General features: G+C 52.2%; 1 protein-coding gene across 2 annotated transcripts in view; it reads left to right on the top strand.

Annotated features, from left to right (window-relative positions):
- Window positions 1–458: 458 nt before the first annotated feature.
- Window positions 459–19,924, top strand: part of ZCCHC24 (zinc finger CCHC-type containing 24) — a 62,499-nt gene continuing 43,033 nt past the window's right edge. The window contains exons 1-2 of one of the 2 annotated variants that reach the window (XM_068547976.1): window positions 459–889; window positions 13,025–13,225. In XM_068547976.1, the coding sequence (XP_068404077.1) occupies window positions 644–889; window positions 13,025–13,225 (447 nt within the window). In that variant the 5' untranslated portion in view covers window positions 459–643. The remainder of the gene's footprint in view (window positions 890–13,024; window positions 13,226–19,924) is intronic. The other variant, XM_068547975.1, reaches the window with a different exon arrangement.

The following is a 19,924-nucleotide window of genomic DNA, read 5'->3' as shown; positions in this document are numbered from 1 at the left end:
TAGGAAAAAAAAACCAGTGAAAATGAAATAATTGGAAAGAATTTGTAAAGAAAGAGAGACAGAAGAGAGCTGAGAGCAAAGCGAGACGGGATTGATCAGGCCCGGGCAGCACTGAGCTCCTGTAGGGTGGGGGAGCTGGGTTGGCCGCACGGAGGGGGCGGGGCCTGCGAGGGGGCCGCCCATGGGCGGGCCCGCACCGTGCTACATATGTAGATGAGCTCTCTTTCCCCGCTCACCCCGCCCCCATCACTCTATATTCAATGAGACAGCCAATGGAGAGCGAGGACGGCTCCAGGAGGGGCGGGGCCTCTGGGAACCCCACCCCGGGAGCGGCCGCTGAAGTGGTCAGAATTGAGGCAGATAGCGGTTCGTGGGGCGGGGCGGGGCGGGCGGCTCGGAGGGGGCGGGCCCAAAAGTTTCCTGCCCAACTTTCGCTGCCTCCTTCCTCCGCCCGCGCGCTCTGCGGCTGCAGTTGGGGGGAGGCGGCGGCAACGGCGGCGGCTGTGGGCTGAGCGCGGGGTGCAGGCGATCGCCGTCGGGGCTCGGGCGGCGGCAGTGGGCGCAGGCTCCCCGGTGCCCGCCCCTCCGCTCCGGGGGGGCGCGAGCGGGCGGCCGGGGGGTGGGCCGGCACCGCCGCCGCAAAATGAGCCTGCTGTCGGCCATCGACACGAGCGCCGCCTCGGTGTACCAGCCGGCCCAGCTGCTCAACTGGGTCTACCTGTCGCTGCAGGACACGCACCAGGCGAGCGCCTTCGATGCCTTCCGGCCCGAGCCGCCCGCTGGTGCCGCGCCCCCAGAGCTGGCCTTCGGCAAGGGCCGCCCAGAGCAGCTGGGCTCGCCCCTGCACTCCAGCTATCTCAACAGCTTCTTCCAGCTGCAGCGCGGAGAGGTGGGTGCCCCTGCGCGCCCCCGCCCTCAGTCGACCTTGCCGGGCCTTTTCGTATCTGCCCGGCTCTTCCTGGCCTGGCCCCGGCCCGGCTCCGTATTGCCCGGCCCTGCTTGGCTTGGCTTCGCTTAGCTCTGCCAAACTCGCCGCCCGAAGTCCCCGGGGCGCCGGGAGCGCGTCACCTCCCCGCTGAGCCCGGCCCGGAGCTGCTCAGGCGCGGGCGGGGCCCTCCTGCCCTCTCTTCCAGCCCGGGGCGCCCTGCTCCAAGGGGACTGGGGGGGCCCGGCTGGGAGGGTGGGTTCCGGATTCTCTCCAGACAGCCGGGGCGCGGCCTGTGCAGGGAGCCCCTTCCAAGTGTCCTTCCCACGCCCAAACCCATCCCCCTCTCGGCCACCGCTGGCTGGGACGGAGAGTGTAGATTCTGCTCCGAGTTCCTCTGGAGGGGCCTAAAATCTTTTCTCCTCCGACTTCGGCGGTTCCCGATCCGAAGGGCACACTGGAGAGCAGTGACTAGCCCGGAGAATTTTTCTGCTCTTCTCACACAGGGACCCCCAGATACATCCTCCAACCGCTCGCCCTCCCCCAGCCACATAGGAAGTGGTTTTTGAGGGCCTGACCCCACAGACTGCGCTGTCCCCCGCCCTCCCAGCCTGGAAGGAAATGAAAGGGAAATCCTCTTCAGCTCTTGGGAGGGGGGCTAGATAGGGGGAGAGGTTCCAGCTGCCCAGTGCCTTCTCCAGAAATCTGGGCCGGCTGCCGTTGCAAAGTCTGCCTGTTGGGTGGATTCAGTTACAGAATCCGAGGGGCAGTGCATCTTCCCCCAGCTAGATAAATACAGATTGCCGGGACCTCCCAGCCCCTTTGAGAGGTCTTCAGAGCCTTCCCGAATACCACCCTCTCTGGCTTCAGCTGGACTCCTCCCGGGCCCCACTCCCACTTACTCCTGCCTCATTTGGGAACTGCAGACACCCTTCTGTGGCCTTCAGTCACTCTCCTTCTGGCAGCTCTCTCTGCAAAAGTGCAGGGGGAAGGGGCAGGGCAGAGGACACACACGAGGGGAACTTTCCTTCTAGACCTGGGCACACGAATTAGTTTCAGGAGAGTCAGAATACTTGACAGTTTGTGGGAGAAGGCCTGTGTATACACCAGTGTGCTGGGGATGGAGGTGGGGAAGACAGAGGGTCGCCCTTTCTGGCCCCATAATGTGTTCCCCTCTGCCATTATTGACTAGGGGAGACATGGACATGTAAATCGCTGGCCTGAGGCCTAGAGATGGGCCAATGGCAGGCAGCAGAGAGAAGGCTGGTTGACCTGTGTTGGGCTAGTCAAGCATAGCTGGGGGAGATGAGTCTGGAAAGCACTCTTTGGTGCCAGGCGAGAGCATTTGTATGCCAGAGCTCTTTGTAAACTGTAAAGCACTCTCTCCACGTGAGGAATTGTTCTTGGCTGGGAATCGTTCTTTCTTGTGAGGGACTTTGCCGCCTCTTCAGGGAATGGCTTCTGTGACCAAGGGCTTTGGAGGACGGTGCCTGGGTCTTGTCAGTTGTTTGTTCTCTTACCAAACATTTGTTGAGCTCCATGTGGCCCCCTGGGGATTCCGCCAGAGTCTCGTGGGGGCCCCAGATTAGAAGACAGACCCATGTGAAGGGTGGGTGGTTTCATGGGGGTCCTGTGGGAGCCCAAAGGCAGGAGGGTGACCATGACTCACAGGTCAAGTGAGAGTCCGTCCCCTAATCAGCCTCTACTGGCTTCCCTCTGCTCCCACCATGTGGGTCTCTGCTAAGATGGCCTTGTTCCACCATGTGGGTCTCTGCTAAGATGGCCTGGGAGTTTGGGGCCATCAGGAGTCCCCTGTGAGGGTAGGCTGTTGTGCCTCCTCTTGGAAATTTCTGGCATCCAGGATCCCACCCAAGTCTCAGTGAGACCTGCCTTCTGTCACTTCACTGCTGTTTACCTCGATGTCCTCATAAAGAGGCACATTCCTTTGCTGGGGCCACTGTAGAAGGAGCTGGTAAAGGTTATCTAGAGCAGTGGTGGAAAAAAGTCTCTCATGGTCTGACTTTGGAGGAACCCTCGTCTCTGTCTGGGTCTCAGTTTACCTATCTGTAAAATGTAGTCTCTGCTCTCCCCCAGGGGGATGTGTGTGGGATTTGAGAGCTGTACAGGAGAGGATGTGCCTACAGACAGGCTGGGTTAGGGAGGTAAGAGGGGCTTCTTCTATGCTCATGGGCCAGTGGCTTCCTTGCAGGGGCTGGAGGACTGTGCCTGTTGACTTCCGGAAGACTCTCTTGGCTTCAGACTCACTCGCTCTCACCCCCCACCCGCTTTGCCTCCTAAACCCTCTTGAAGCCCCAGCTGTGCTCCTGGGGACAGGCCTTTCCTGTGTCCAGGGCTTAGCTGGTGACCTAATATGGCTCCAAAATAGCAACTGGTTGAGAAGACAAGAAAAAATACCCCCCACCTGAATGCCACCAAGGGGCTTGTTGGACAGGAAGCAAGTCGTGTGTGGGCTGGAGGAGACTCTACGAAGGGACCCAGGGGCCCAGGAGCGTCGCCATTCTGTGCAAAGCCTGGCAGGCCTGGTGGTAGTGCCTGCGGATGTGACTTGCATGCTGACCGCTGACCACGGCCTGTCTGCACCGGTCCCTGTGCCAAGGGCCCACCCCCTCCCGCACCACCCCAGGCTGCTCCCACCACAATAGCAAAACACCATGAATGCAGCTGGGCTTTGGGCAGGGGGAGGTGTGAGGACATGGGGGCACAGAAGCCCATTGTGCCCCGGAACCTCAGCTCTGGAAGCTGAAGATAAGCCAAGGGTTCTGAGTGGAACACTGGCCCTGGGAGCAGAGAGGGAGATGGCAGAGTTCATGGGCAAAGTGCAGGAGCAGACACCAGGATGCGGCTTGGATGCTTGTGCGGACTCCTTGGCGTCTCAGTTTGTGGTAAGGCTGCCAGGCCAAAGCACACACAAGTACTCTGCGCAGTTTTTTAAAAGGCCTCTGGGTCTAGAAACCGGGCCCTGTGAACCCCTCTTTCAACCCCTGATCTGTGGCAACAACTATATGTCTTTGGAGGGAAACCTGTGAGGCCTTTGGCTGAGCCCTTCCTGTCTCTCTCCAAGTATCCGAGGAAGCCAGATCTTAGAGGGAGTGGGGGGTGGGTGGCATGGGCGGGGGGGGGGTCTTCCCTGCCAGGCTTTGTTTGGAATTTAAATTCACAGCAGTGTGGGGACTGTGGGACTCCACCTCCAGAAAAGTAGAGTTACCCCATGTTGAGCATTAGCTCTCAGGAACCTCAGAGGGATGCCGAGAGCCCCTCCCGGGTAGTCCCTGTACCCCCTCAAAGGAGATGTAGCTATCCCACTCCAGGTCAGATGCTTAAGGCAACTGTTTTCTTTCCCTCTTCCTCCAGGGCCAGATGTGGCTTGAAGATGTGGCCCTACTGTCAAGTGATACTTTGTGGAGGTTGTGGGAAGGGCTTTGGGGTCAAATACATTTGGGAAGCATAGCGTACTGTCCTTCCTTTGGAAACGCACCATGCTAACACAGTAAAGGCTCTGAGAAGTCCTGCAGTACAAAACCTGCTAAGCTTTCTTCTTCAACTCAACATTTTGCATACCTGTTTGACTGGATTACATTTTTGGCACAGAACACATGCCAGTGTTCTTCTGAACATCTCCAGGCTCAGAGAATGCTCTGTCAAAGCAGACCTCTTTCCTCAAACCGTAGGAGGCTCTTCCTGGAGCTGTTAACCCAGTTGCCCTCCTGGGTCCCAGTACTATCTTCTGTAGCACTGAGGACACCCTCCTCTTTGCAGCTCTGGTCTCATTGGAGATTTGAGAACAGCAGCAAGGGTCTCATGAGGCTTACCAGACAGGGCTTCAGGCTCCGGCACACACAGGGCTGTTAGAACCCATACAGGGGTGACCGCAGTGTCCTGCTTTAAAAGGTTCCCAGGTATTAGGGACTGTGCTCTCCCCAGGTGCGGCTGAGCTGAGAGGCTGCCTGGAAGTGTAGAACAAAGCCACATATCTGCTCGAGGGTGGGAGTTTGCCTCGCTGGGGCTGAGTGGGCTTCAGGAACTGAAATTTGTTCCCAGCAGCCTTTGTGGTCTGTGTGGGGTGGTGGGGGGCAGCCCCAGGGCCTGGGAGGAATGGCCATTCCAACCCAGCTGGGAGCTTGGGAGGATGCCCAGCTCCCTCTGGCCAGCCCTGGAAAGCTGAGCTCTGAGTCAGGCAAGGGGGACCATCGTTCGTGGGCCTGTTGGCTGAGGTGGTCTGACCCTCCCTCCATCAAATTAAATTGGCTGGGCGGGCCTAGACTCAGAGGGGAGACCACACCTCGTGGACCGTCTGAGTCAGGTGGGAGGGAGGGAAGCAGGCAGCATTAGTAATAAGGAATTAGCAGCGGCAGAGAGCCAGGCTCTGTCAGCACCAAGAGAAGGGCCCTGTGGAGAAGATGGCCCTTGAGCAGCATCTCTTACTCTTGGTGGTGCTTTATTCTTGGCATCTTTTTCTTCGTGGCTCCCATTTTACAGAAGAGAAAACAGGCCTGGCAAGTCACCCAGCAAGACAGTGGCAGAGCTAGATCTAGCAGTCTTCTCCATCCCACCTACAGTCATCTCTGTGGCTCGTCCAGCTGGTGCGGTTGGCTTTCGCCTGGATCATTCACTGGACGCCAGTGCAGGGCAAGCAGTAACCAGGGTGTTCTGTCAAGCCTCAGTGTCTTGGATGTTTTGTCCCCGATCTCAAACCTTCTGAGGAGTGGTAGGCATTGGTCATGGGTTCTGGGTTTCCTGTCATGTCCTTGCTCCAGGATGGGGCTCTGTGGGATGTGAGTCCAAGGGTGGCCTGGCTTGGGAGAGGCAAAGGAGATGGACAGTGAGCACTTCCTAGCACTCCTGTCTCATAGCATCCACTGCGTGCCGCAAACCCATTGTGCAGATGAGGAAACTAAGGCTCTTCAAGAGGAGGAAGATAGAGTTAGGGACGTCTCAGGATGCTTGGTCTGTCATGTATGTGTGTGTGTGTGTGTGTGTGTATGTGTATGTGTGTATGGTGGTGATGTATAATCTTTTTTTTTTTAATTTGTTTATTTTTGGCTGTGTCAGGTCTTAGTTGCGGCACGTGGGATCTTTTGTTGCAGTATGCGGGCTCTTCGTTGTGGTCCTCGGGCTTCTCTCTAGTTGTGGCGCATGGGCTTCTCTCTAGTTGTGGTGCGTGGGCTCAGTAGTCGTGGCATGTGCAGGCTTAGTTGCCCCGTGGCATGTGGGATCTTAGTTCCCTGACCAGGGATCGAACCCACATCCCCTACATTGGAAGGCAGATTCTTAACCACCGGACCACCAGGGAAGTCCCAGGTGTTGTATAATCTTTATTCTGTCCTTCTCTGGCCATACTGGTCCACTTGAGGTTTCTGAAAACACCAAGCGCTCCCATTCCTCTAAGCTTTTGCACTTGCTGTTGCTTCTACTGCTTCTAATGCTATTGACTGTCCCTGTATAACTGACAGATTCCAACTTACTTCTTTATGGCACCGGTGGATGTCTCTTCTCTGAAGACTTTACCTCACTGTCATGGCGAGCACACCTCCCTCCAGCTTCCATGTCCCATGACAGATGAGTGGTACATCCTTCTGGTAAAGCATGTCTTAACAATCGGTATTTCTGTGAAACATGTACCATATGTGTCTGTCTCCATAGCTACATTTCAACACTCTGAGAATAGGAATCCTGCCTTTTTCCATTTCGTAATCACAGCATCCGATGCTTAGTCAGTGCCTGGGACAGACTAGGTGCTCAGTTAACATTCACTAGGTGAATGGGTGGATGGATGACTTGGACTCTCTCCTCCTCTTCCTTCCCCAGACTTGTGACTATTGTGAATGCTTTCCTCAGTCTCTTAACCTCTTGTTTTATTGCACAGAAGAAGTGTTTATGGATTGCTTGATAAGTTTTAAAGAGCTGAATTGGGAGTCATGAAACCCTATCCCTAGAGATTGGGTCCCAGCAGAAGCTTAGGTGTGCTAACAGTTCTTGACCTTCTTTGGCTATGGACCTCTCTGAGAATCTGAAAGCAGCTCGAATTCCTCTCCTCAGCGCCATGCACATAGCACACAAGTACATGCACACGCAGAACTCACATTTGCATGTAATTTCAAGGGGATCATGTCAACAGTGGATCCCAAATCCAGGCCCCCTACTGTAGAAGCTGCAAGCCTCAGTGGTACCCCAGACTGGCTAAATCTTAGGGACCTCTAGTCCTCTAGTTCTTGGATCCATGCTTTCTGCTTTGATTTAGTGAGTATATTCTGGAAGCGAGAGGCAGCCTGGTCCCCAGTGCTTATGCTCTAGCTGGGCAGCAGGCACATGGTTGTGAAACGTGAACACCTACCAAGTGAGTGATGACCTGGGGGGGAGCAGGAGGGACTGAGTGGGGACGGGGAGCCTCCCCTGTGTCTGTTCTGCTCTGTCCTGCTGCCACTGTGCTCCTCCATCCCCTGGTCCTTTCTTTCCCCATTTCTCTCTCCCAACTCCCCCTACCAAGAAGAACACAGCCTGCTTATTTAAATTTGAATCTCTCATCAAGCTCTGGCTGTGTCCGGGGGAATTGTGTGTTGCACGCCCCGGGTGAATGGGACTCTAGGAGGCAATGGTGCCCTTGGGGGTCCCGAGTGGGGGGATTGCCGCCTCTCTCACGGTCGACCCTGCCACCTTCTTGGCCCACAGGTCAGCTTTGGACCTTGGAAACAGGAGCAGAGCTGGGGTCTGACTGTGGCTAGGGAAACCCTCGGTCCAGGTGTGGCTTCACTTTCCCATTGGCCAGCTCCAGCCTTGACAATGGCTGTCTCCTTCTGTCCCTGCGCCCAGCCCACATCCGCCCCTGCTTGTGTGTATAGGATGTGTTTGTGTTTGACCCTGCGGGCCGGAGCCCCAGATAGACCCCAGCGGGTAGAAGAAGTGCAGATCTCTTTGGAGAAGGGGTAGACTCATTTGTGAGATGAATGGTTTCTTGTCCCAAAGAGAGGAGTGTGGGTGTGTATGTGTGTGCATGTGTGTGCGCGCGTGTGCGTGTCTGTGTGTGTGTATGGGGGTGGCTTTTGGGGATAAGAAAGCAGTTGTTCAGCTGATGAAAGAGCCCCCACAGAGCTGAGGACTAGGACCAGAGAATTCCTCCTCCAGGGCCGTCTCAGGCCCAGGGGCAGCAGGACTCAGCATTTGCTTTGGACAGACCTCCTTGGACGCTGCCCACTGCCACTGCCATGACCTTCCCTGCTGTGCTGCTCCCGCCTCTGCCTGCTGACCCTCTTCTCTTCTTGCACCTACCGCTTCTCCCTCTGGGCTGCCCTCGGAAGCTTCTGCCCACCTGCCCTAACTCCTGCCTCCCCCCCTCCCACTGTGCCCTGTTTCTGTCCTGGGGAGGCAGCCAAGGGGGAGCACAGCTTGTCAGGTTGAGTCGGCCCTGGAAATCTCCACTTGTGTATCCCAAACCCCTCAACAGAACCACCAACCCCGGGGCCCAAGCCCCGCAAGCAGCCCAGAGAAGCTGGTGCCTCACCTTGCCAGGGCTGAGGGGCTTGGCCATGTGGTGTCACAGGGCCTCTGTGCCAAGGAGGATGGTCCCCGCCAGGTGTTTTACGCTGGGTCCCCTTCCTGTAGGGGGAGCCAAGCCTTGGAGGCCATTCGGGGGCTGAAATATAACAGGCCAGCAGATCTGGGTGTGACTGTCCTCTTAGCCACGTGCTGGCTGTGTTTCCTTGGGCAAGTTACTCAGCCTCGCTGAGCCTCAGTTTCCAGTTCTATAAAATAGGACCAATAAGGCCCATCCAAACAGTGTTCTTGCCAGGGATGAGACTAAGAAAGGGAAAGGATCCAGTCAAGTATCTAACACAAGTAGGATGAGAATAAACTATAGTATCTTCCCATCTAACTTTCTCCAACAGCCAAGCCAGAACCTTGGAGGAGTTCCAGCAATGGACAGGAATCTGATGCTTTGTTCCCCACATGTGGCATAAGGATCCCACGCTTCCTACTAGCTGCTGGGGTCACTGACCCAGGGGGGAAGGAGGGGTGGTTTCTTCCCCCAGGCTGGTGATCTGGGCCCAGATAACCCAGAGCCACACACTAGTGGGGCTGCCCACAACCACTGCCCAGAGCAGCTAAATCTGAGGTGAGATCACCCTCCGACTTAGTCCGTGGGAGCTCAGAGACCCTGACCTAAATCCTTCAAGGTGTTGGGGCATCCATACCCTCATCTGTCAAGTGGAGCTCCCTTCCCGCCTGTGATTATTGCACACAGGACAGTCATGGGCGTAGCGAACAGTAGAAACAGTCTGGTCTCTGGGGCAACGGAGGGTTGCAGAATCTTTGCCTTCGGGGATGTCCAGCCTTGTGGAGAGATGAGGAGGTATCACCATGTAAAGAGATTAGAGAGAGACATCAGAGCCCCTTCAGGCAAGGGCAGGGGAGTCACAGGGTGGTCCCCACCCCAGCCTATAGCACAGGGCTATGGCCGGGAGGTCGGGAGGCCCCTGGAGGGGGCTGGGGACTCTGTGGCCAGTGGGGCCTCAGTAGCACCTGAACCTGTGCTTTTCACACCGTCCCTTGGAGCCCAGGCCTGAGCAAGAAGAAGGGGTGGGTTCAAGGCCACACCACTAGAGTTAGAGCCATGGTCAAGAGCCCGGTCCTGGAGGGGTTTGGATCCAGAGTGGGCATCCCAGGGGTGGACAGCAAGTGCAGGCCTGGAGGGAAAAGAGCGGTTGCTGGTGGGACACTAAGGGGAGTAGCCTCGTTGTTGCAGAGTTAGGGGCTGACTGATGAAGGGGAGCCCTGCCCAGCCTTGCCCTCCAGCTACAGACGGCAGGACTTGGGAGAGGTGGTGCCCTCGTGGATGAAGTGCCCTCTGTGGACCAGGCTCTGGGGGCATCTTTCAGTACCTGGAGTCTGGACCTTGAAGAAGCAGGCTGGCAGGGATCATCAAGTTTGCCCTCCTTCCCTGGGCCATGTTACATTTTACACGTGGGAAACCCAAAAGGCCAGGGCCCCGGCTCCACAGACAGAGGGAGGGAGCTCTGTGTGTCCTGGCCTCTGCTCTGGCCAGTCCCCACAGGCCGTGGAAATGTCCGAGAGACCAACTTGCCTTTCACCTCGATGGCCCAAGCTCCTCGGGGCTTCGGAGAGGAAACAGCTTGCTGCCCCACCTGCCCGTCCAGCCGGCCGGCAAGCAGGACTCCTGGCCCTTAGGCCTGGCTGTGTGCTCTGGTCTGTGCCCCCGGGCCTCGCTGGACCTCAGTTTCTCCATTGTAACTTGAGAGTGAGGTTGGGTCAGTTGACTGTTCCGCCTTTCGTCCTTTCGTGGTGTCGTCTTGAATGGTGGCCGGGGGAAGGGAGCTGGAGTGCCCGTGACGGCCAGGCCAGAGCACACAGGTCGGCGATGAGGGGAGCTCTGGCTTCGCTTCTCTGACCCGCAGCTGCCTGTGTGACCCTCCTGAGGGGCAAAGCTGTGCCCCATCTGAGGCTATGGGGGGGATGTCAAGCTGCCGGGGAGAGGACAGCCTGCTCGGAGGCCTCTGGCTGCCCAGGGATACCCACGGGGCCACCCGTGGGCAGGGGTGTGTGGCCACAAGATGGGGGAGAGGTTTTTTCAGGGTGTAATTAGTGCTCTTCTGGCACCCACCAAACTTCCCCTTCCTCTTGACAAGTTGCTGCCAAAACAGCCCTGATTCCTGTGGACTTGCTTAAATCTTATCCAGAAAAAAAAAAAGAAAAGAAAAGAGAAAAAAAATAAGAGGGTTGTTATTTGTGAAATTGCGTTTCCCAGCCATGCGGGTGAGTCACACCATTTGGAGCTTCAAGTTTCTTGTTTGGATGAACTTTTCTCTAGGAGCCTGGGGCGATACTGCCCTCCCCCAGACCAGTTCTGGTGGGGAGAGGTCTAGAGACAAGCTAAGGAGAGACCTTGATAGTTGGAAAGTCCAGGTGCTCCCAAGGCCAGGTAGGGCTGGACAGGCTGTACCTGAGCTGCCCCAGGGGAGCTTTAAAATGCAGACTTGGGCTTCGGGGAGTTAGTGTTTAACAGGGACAGAGTTTCAGTTTGGAATAATGAAAAATTTCTGGAGATGGATTGTGGTGAGGCTTGTACGATAAAGGATGTGACTGTACTTAATGCCACTGAACGGCGCACTTAAAAATTGTTAAAAGGGTAGGTTTTATGTAATGTATATTTTACTGCAATGAAACAATGCAGTAGATTTTGGGCCCTCATTCCTAGGTGGCTGCTTTGGTAGGTCTGAGGTGGGGCCCAGAAAACTGTATTTGTTAAAAGTGTCCCAGGCCATTCAATACAAGGCTGGACACACTCATCTAATCTGTAAAATGGGGACAGTGACATAGGGCTGTGGTGAGCGTCAGCTATCTTAACACGTGTAACGTTTCCAGCACCAGGGACATTAGAGTGCTCAGTATATGTTACTATTATCATCTAATCCCACTTCCTTTGGGACCCTCCCCACATCCTTTAAGGTTGTCCAGTCTTGGCTCGCATGCCTCCAGGGATGGGGGACCCTCTGCCTTTCAGGATGGACCATCTGGGGCTATCTAAGAGCTGGAGAGTTGCCCTCAGACTTGATGCAGGTTTGTGTGGGATCTTCCACAGTAGCCCTGGGCAGTGGCAAGAGCAGAGATGGTCATTAGGACCCTTTGAGTTCATTGCCCAGTCACTGCAGACTGACTGTGTGTTGGGCCTGGCTGCCCTGGATGTGGTGTCTCTGTCTTTCCTTCCAGATCCCAGGCTGTGGTCCAAACCTGCATGGGAGAGAACAGAGGCCCAGAGAGGGAAAGGGCTGGCCCAGGGTCACATAGCAGGGTGTCCAGGGAGCCAAGAAGAGTGAGGGCTGTGTCCTCTAGGGAGGAGTGCCAGACCCCCAGAGGCGTACATGTGCGAGGGGTGGGATCTGTCCTGGTTGGACGAGGGGTGTCTGATCCCCTGGGGCCAGCTCTCAGCTCACCTCCCTCCCTTCCCACACTGAGGGGACACAGAAAGCACTGTCCCTACCCCGGGCTCCTTCTGTCCCATCTTTGTAAGGGAGCCTGAGGCAACTTCCTCTCGGTGGCTCTCCTCCCCTGTGAGCCTGGGGACCCCCAAGAACAAGGCTGTGTTGTCTCTCCAACAAGGCTCCCCAAGGTCTGTAGTTCACTGCTGGGGTTCTTGGGCACCTTAGCTGGGGCCAGGTGTGCCCAAGCCCCGTGCCCAGGTATGTCATCAGCCTCCTGGGGAAGCTGCCTCTTTCCAGCTTTGGCCTGGTCCCAGGAGAGGGGCCCATGGCCATTCCCTGCCAGCCTCACCGCAGGCCCCACCTTTGCTAAATTCCAGTGTGCCCGGCCGCCCAGAGCCCGTGACTCCTATAAATAGAAGCTGTATACACCAGGAGGGGGCCTGGGCCGCGTCTGCTTTGAAGCCAGGCAAGACATCTGGTTCCTGTCAACTGGAGGTGGGAGAGGTGAGAGAGGTGGGCCACTTCCTCCCCGGGCTTCCAGAGAGCTGGCCTGGGCCGGGACGAGGGCTCCCCGGAACACAGTGTGCACAGGCCTCGGGCTGCAGGAGACCAGATGAAATGCTGGACTTCAGTCTCCTCTTCTGTATGATGGAAACAATGCTGTGAGCTGATATCTCAAGTCACCCCACTAGGACGTGGCAGAGCCCCAGCTCTAACAGGTTGCTTTCTGCCGTACGTCTTACCCCTGGCAGTGTGTAGAGCACTAATGATCATCGTCATTACCATCACCATATACTGAGTGCTTCCTCAGCGCCCGGCAGGAAATAAAGGGCTTTACATTCTTGGCCTCACGTTAGCCTCATAGAAACCCTTGGAGGTAGCTATCATTATTCCCATTTACCGGATGGGGCCACTGAGGCCCCGAGTGGTTAACCGGCTTGTCCTTGGATGCACAGCTAGAGGTAGGACTTGAATGCAGCCTCCAGGAAGCTGGAGCCCGCAGGCGGCTGAAGGGTCACTATGAATTCATGTGTGTGTGTGTGCGCGCGTGTGCGTGTGTGTGTACGGGCCTGTGGAAGTTCCCAGGAGGCCAGAGCGGCACAAGGGGCCACGCCTCCAGAGCCCTCACAGCCTCTGTCCCCTGCAGGCACTGAGCAGCAGCGTGTACAAGAGCGCCTCGCCCTACGGCTCCCTCAACAACATCGCCGACGGCCTCAGCTCCCTCACCGAGCACTTCTCCGAGCTGACCCTCACCTCTGAGACCCGCAAGCCCAGCAAGCGGCCCCCGCCCAACTACCTGTGCCACCTGTGCTTCAACAAAGGACACTACATCAAGGACTGCCCCCAGGTAAGGCAGCCCGGCCCCGGTGGGGCTCAGGGCCCCTGCTGACCTGTGGCCCGGCCTCCGTGGGTAGAGCAGGTGGAGTAGTCCCCCCAGGGCCCCTTCGGCGAGCGCCTGGCCCGTGGCTGCTGGTGGCCACCTTTTTGTCCCCTCTGGTTTTTCTGAGGTAGGCTGGCTGGTATGGACGGGACAGAGCCCCCAGCTTGGTGCTGCACTGGCCGGTCAGCAATCTGGGTGGGGGACCCCAGAATGAGGTTCTGGGCCTTGGAGTCCCCCCAGTCGTCCTGCCGAGGTGGGTCCTGTTACCGTGGGGCAGGAGGGGGCCAGCAGCGTCTTCACAGCTCTCCCGAGAGCCCGCCGCCTCCCGCTCACGGGGAAGGAATGTGGGCTCTGGGCCAGGGATCCAGATGTGCGCCCCCTCCCCCAGGCCCCGCCTCTGCCTCCTCTGCAGCCTGCTCCCCTGAGGGGGAGGGGGCGCCCTGCCCGCGCCCTGTGCCCCCCCCCGGGATAGGTCTAGGTGAAGGCCTCGGGCACCGTGGGTTGGGTGTCGCTCCCTTGGTGTGGGAAGAGGGTCGGGAGACCGAGGCGTTCAGGAGCAGCCCCGTCTCTCACCCAGTGCTTTGCCACGACAGGGTGGGGCTCCGGGGGGCAGACCCCACTCACCAGGCGACCCTGACTCTCTGACCAACATGGCTGTGGAATCCTGGGGAGAGAGAGGTTAAGAGTTGTGTTAAATACCATACGAGATTATCAGTGATTTTTTTTTTTCCCTATTGTGTTTTTCATACTTTCCACTGTTTTTAGAACGTGGTACTACTTTTATTTTGTACGTGTAATGGAAATGGAATCCTGGAAACTCAGAAAATCCGTGTAGTCTTGACCTCCAGATGTTGGCAGCCGAGGGTGTGGCTGGGCAGGGCTGGGTCCCTCCAGGACCGGCGGGAGGTCGAGGTGCGATTGCCAATCACCGCTCTTCTCAGAAATGACAGTGCCATGCCTCAGGTCCTTGGCTACTTCAAGTACGGCCGGCCACAGCTGCATCAGTGTCGCCCCAGAGCTTGTTAGAAATGCAGAATCTCAGGCCCAGCCCAGAACTGTGTTCTAGTAAGAACCCCGGTGATTCAGCCGGTGACCTCAGCCCTCCCCCCAGCCCTGGCCAAGAGAGGCCCACCCACCCCGGACCCACTGATGGGCTGCCCTCCAGATCCGCACTCCCCTGTGCCCTGTCTACCCTCAGTATACACAGTAAGCAAGGGGCCCTTTGCATGAGGAGATCCTGGCAGAGGGTGAGGATCTGGTTGGCGCTCAGAGATGTGCCCACGGCCCACCCAGTGAGCCTTCCCCAGCTGAGCCGCCAGCACAGGGGCTGTCAGCTCTCAGGCACTCTGCCTACAGGGCAGAGCAGAACTCCACCAGGTTTAAGGAGGAGACAGGCAGTGTGCTAAGTGCTCTCCAAGCATTTCATTCAACGCTCACTTCTGCCCGGTGTGCTAAGTGCTTTTAATAGCCTCCTGTTACGGGATGCTTTGTGTGAGTGAAGGTCTCACACTGGACCATCAAGCCAGTCACTGGAGGAGTGGAGATTTCAACCCCGCAGGCAGGTGACGCTCAGACATAAGCAGGGGTTCTCAGGGGCTCTGAGGAGGTGTGCTCGTGCTGGGCAGACAGCCTGGGAAAGCTTCCAGGAGGAGAGGGGCTTGAGTGGGGCTGGCAGGTTGATGGGACAAGGGTGACCAGTATCCAAAGGCAACAGATGATGAGTCAGAGGTGGAGGGATGGCGAAGGTGCGTGTGTATTTGTGCACGCGCTGCGCTCTCCCAGACGGGCCAGAGCTCTTCCCAATGTGAGGGGTAGGAGGGTCCCTCTCCTAGGTGCCTCTCACTTTCTAGCACTGTGCTAACCACGGTCCTTCCTTTATGTGGGTTACACAGTGTGTACGCTTATCCTGTGCAGGGCTCTTAACTCTGTGGCCGAAGTAGGAGTAATAGCCCCATTTTGCAGTTGGAGAAACAGAGTCTCAGAAAGGTGACGTGCTGAGGAGAGGGCAGAACCCTGGTCTTGGGACCTCGGTGCTCTTTGTTTCCTTAAGCATCCACACCGCTCCAAGCTGAGACTTCCATGGCCTGTGGAGCCTGTTTCTGCCTTGAGCTGGTAGAGCCCCTCTTCCGGCCCCATCTCAAACTTGATTCTATCCGGGATTCCTGCAGACCCAAGGATCTCCCTTCACTCTTCATGAGGGTCACCATCCGTAAAACGAGGCTAGTGAGAACGCTAACACAGAGGACTGCTGTGAGGACTCAACGAAGTAATGCATGAAAAGTGCTTAGCACAATGCCTGGCACACAGGAAGCACTCAGTAACTGTTGGCCAGCATTATTTTTGTCTCCCTTGCGTCACAATGCAGAGTGCACATACTTAGATAAGTATTTTAGCAGGCTGGAATATGATCGGATGCTCTTCACCCCTCACCTGACCGCAAGCCCCAGGGGCAAGTGCTGGGCTAGATTCATCTCTGCCAGCCCAGGTACCATAAAGTACAGCAGGTGCTTGGTACAAGTCTTCCTGAATGAAGGAACAGGTGGAAATCTTTGTTTCAAATGAACTATTATGTAAGAGCTCAGCATTTATAATATTTAAAAGTGAAATGCTTATTTTTGGTAACAGCTTTAATGAGTTGTAATTCAACCATTTACAATATACACGTTGATGATTCTTAGTATATTCACAGAGCTGTGCAACCATCACCACAATCAATTAAAGAACATTTTTGTCACCTCAAAAAGAAACCTCATACTCTTTAGCTATCACCCTCTGAACCCCCATCTCCTAACAACCACTAATCTACTTTCAGTCTCTGTAGATTTCCCTATTCTGGACATTTCATATAAATAGATTCATATAATATGTGGTCTTTTGTCACCGGATTCTTTCACTTAGTGTGTTGTTTTCAAGGTTCATCCATGTAATAACATTTATCAGTTCCATGATTCAGGAAGTATTCCATCCTGTTTTATTTTCTGGAAGAGTTTGTGGAGAATTAATATAAATTCTTCTTTAAATGGTTGGTGGAATTCACCTGTGAAGCCATCCGAGCTTGGGCTTTCTTTTGTGAGTAGATGTTTTTTATTACTAATTGAATCTCTTTATTTGTTATGGGTCTATTCTGATTTTCTATTTTTTCTTGAGTCAGTTTCTGTAGCTTGTGTATTTCTAGAATTTGTCCATTTCATCTAAATTATCTAATTTATTGTCATACAGTTGTTCATCATATTCTCTTATAATCCTTTTCATATTGTTTTATAATGTCCCCCTCTTTCACTTCTGATTCTTATAATTTGAGTCTTCTCTCTTTTTTTTATTGGTCATTCTAGCTAAAGGTTTGTCAACTTTGTTGAACTTTTTAAAGAACCAACTTTTGGTTTAGTGGATTTCCTCTATTGTTTTTGTATTCTTATATCCTTACTTTCTATTCTAATCTTTTTAAAAATTGTGGCAAAATACATATAACATAAAATCTACTATTTTAGCCATGTGTCAATGTACACAGTTCAGTGGCATTAAGTACATGCACATTGTTGTGCAACCATCACCACCATCCATCCCCAGAACTCTTTTTATCTTGCAAAACTGAAACTCTGTACCCATTAAGCAATAATTCCCTCCCCTTCCCTCCTCCAACCCCTGGCAACTATTATTATACTTTCTGTCTCTAAGAATTTCACTACTCTAGGTACCTCATATAAATGGAATCATACAGTATTTACCCTTTTGTGACTGGCTTATTTCACTTAGCATAATGTCCTCAAGGTTCACTCATGTTATAGCATGTGTCAGAATTTCCTTCCTTTTTGAAAGCTAAATAATATTCCATTGTGTGTGTGTATCTGTGTGTATGCCTCATTTTGTTTATCCATTTATTCATCAATGGACAACTGGATTGTTTCTGCCTTTTGGCTATTGTGAATAATGCTGCTATGAACATGGGTGTACAAATATCTCTTTGAGTCCTGCTTTCAATTCTTCACTCTAATCTTTATTATTTCCTTTCTTTAGCTTGCTTTATGTTTAGTTTGCTCTTCTTTTTCTAGTTTCTTGAGGTGGAAGGTTAGGATACTGATTGTACATCTTTTTTTAAAAAAAATTAAATGTGGGTGTTTATAGCTATAAATTTTCCTCTGAGCTGCATGCCGTAAGTTTGGTATGTTGTATTTTCATTTTCATTTATCACAGGGTATTTTCTGATTTCCCTTGTGATTTCTTCTTGGACCCACTGGTTATTTAGGAGTATGTTGTTTAATTCCACATATTTGTGAGTTCCTCAGATATCTTTTTTTTTTAATGATTCCTAGTTTTATTCCATTGTGGCTGGAAAACATACTTTGTATTATTTCAGCGCTTCTAAATTAATTGTGATTTGTTTCATAGCCTAGAATTTGGGCTGTCCTGGAGAATGGTTCATGTGCACTTGAGAAGAAAGTATTCTGCTATTGTTGGGTGGAGAATTCTATAGATGTCTGTTAGGTCTAGTTGGTTTATAGTGTTGTTCATGTCTTCTGACTTCTTGTTGATGTTCTGCCTAGTTCTATTGTAAATTATTGTAAATAGGGTTATTGAAATCTGTATTATTGTTGAATTGAGGGTTTTTTCTTCAGTTCTGTCGGGTTTTGCTACATGTATTTTGATGCTCTGTTATTAGGCACATATATGTTTATAACTGTTGTATTTTCCTGATGGAGTGATCCTTTTACCATTATAAAATGTCCCTCTTTATCTCTAGCAACATTTTTTGTTTTAAAGTCTATTTTGTCTGATATTAGTGTAGCCTGCTTTCTTATGGTTGCTGTTTACCTGATATAGCTCTTTCCATCCTTTTACTTTCAATTCATTCATAGCTTTGGATCTAAACTGTGTCTCCTGTAGACAGCATATAGTTAGATCTTGTTTTACTTTTTATCCAATCTGACAATCCCTGCTTTTTGTTTGGGTTGCTTAATCCATTCACATTATTAATAATGCTATTGTTAATGCTCTTTTCGTATATGCTATTATTAATATAGTTGGATTTAGGTCTGCCATTTAACTTTTTGATTTTGAAATTGCTCGTGTCTTTTTTGTCCCTCTGTTCCTTCTTCACTGCTTCCTTTTGCATTAAGTGATAATTTTCTAATGTAACCTTTTAATTTCTTTAATTATTTTTTCTCCATTTTAAAAAGCTATTTCCTTAATGGTTGCTCCAGGGCTTATCTTATACCTCTTAACTCATCAGAATGTGCTTCAGATTTATACTAACATAGCTCCAGTGAGAAATGTTACTTAACTCCAATATAGAAATGTAACTCCTTTGTAGCTCTATACTTTTTTCCTTGTTCTTGTGGCATTATTGTTTACATAGTACATCTATGTATGTTACAAATTCAACAATACTTGTTATAATTATTACTTTAGTTAGCTTTATGTGTTTTAGAGAAGCTGGGAGAAGAAATGAGAGCAATTATATATCCATAGCTTATATCATATTAGCCTCCTTATTTCCCATTTCCAATTCTTATCATTTGTTCCTGTGGATTCAAGTTACCACTTGGTGTTCTTTCCTTAGCCCAAGACAGATTTTCTCCCACCCACCTCCTTTGTGCCATTATTGGCAAATGTACTACATTTCTATGTTATAGGACAAATAATACAATTATATACATATTGTTTTATAAATTGCTTTTTGAATCAGCTAAGAGAAGAAAAGAAATATGCACTTATACTGTCTTTTACAATTACATAATCACCTTATCAGTGCTCCTTGTTTTTTTCATGTGTATTTACATTACTCTCTGAGGTCCCTTACTTTCAGCCTGAAGAACTTCCGTTAGTATTTCTTGAAAGATTGGTTAGCTAGCGATGAATTCTCTGTTTTTGTTTACCTGAGAATGTCTTTATCTCACTTTCATTTTTTAAAGATCTCTTTGTTGGGTATAAAATTCTTGGCTGACAGATATTTTTAAATTTGAGCACATTAAATATGTCATCCCACTGCCCTCTGGCCTCCATTGTTTCTGATGAGAAGCCAGTTAATATTATTGGAAATCCATCATAAATGACATGCCATTTTTCTCTTGCTGCTTTCAAGATTTTTCTCCTTGTTTTAGCTCTCAGCAGTTTTACTATGATGTGTCCATTTTTGGATCTCTTCATCTTTATCATACTTGGCGTCTGTTGAGCTGCTTGGATGCGTTGATTAAAATTTTAGATCAGATTTGGGAAGTTTTCAGCCATTATTTCTTTGAATAACTTTTCTACTCCTTTCTCTCCTCTCCTTTTGTGGAATGACTTTTAAATGGTCTAATGCTTTTAAAATCTTAAACGGTCTAACTGGGGGTGGAATGTGCAGAACACTAGGCCAGCCCTGCCTGGGTCCTGAAGCTGCCCATGGAGCCCCAGGCTCTGAAGAAGGTAGCAAATGTGGTTAAAGCATTCACTGCCAACAGCCTGGGTAGTGGGATACAGGAACCAGAGGATGGTAACCTGTTAATTGATTCTTTTTCAACCTTAAGTGTGGAGAGAGGTGTCCAGAGTTCAGCTCATCAGACTGATGAGGCTTCTCATAGGTACCAGGTGCAGTGCAAGGGGATTGGGCACTACAGGAAGAGGGGTAGCCCCAAAAGCAGAGGCAGAAAGTGCGGGAGACAAGTTCCCAGTGTTGGTGAAATGCAGTCC

Source organism: Eschrichtius robustus, chromosome 7 (assembly GCF_028021215.1).
Source record: "Eschrichtius robustus isolate mEscRob2 chromosome 7, mEscRob2.pri, whole genome shotgun sequence".
NCBI classification, from domain to species: domain Eukaryota; kingdom Metazoa; phylum Chordata; class Mammalia; order Artiodactyla; family Eschrichtiidae; genus Eschrichtius; species Eschrichtius robustus.
Note: the sequence above shows the minus strand (reverse complement) of the source record. Positions and strands in the feature narration are given on the sequence as shown.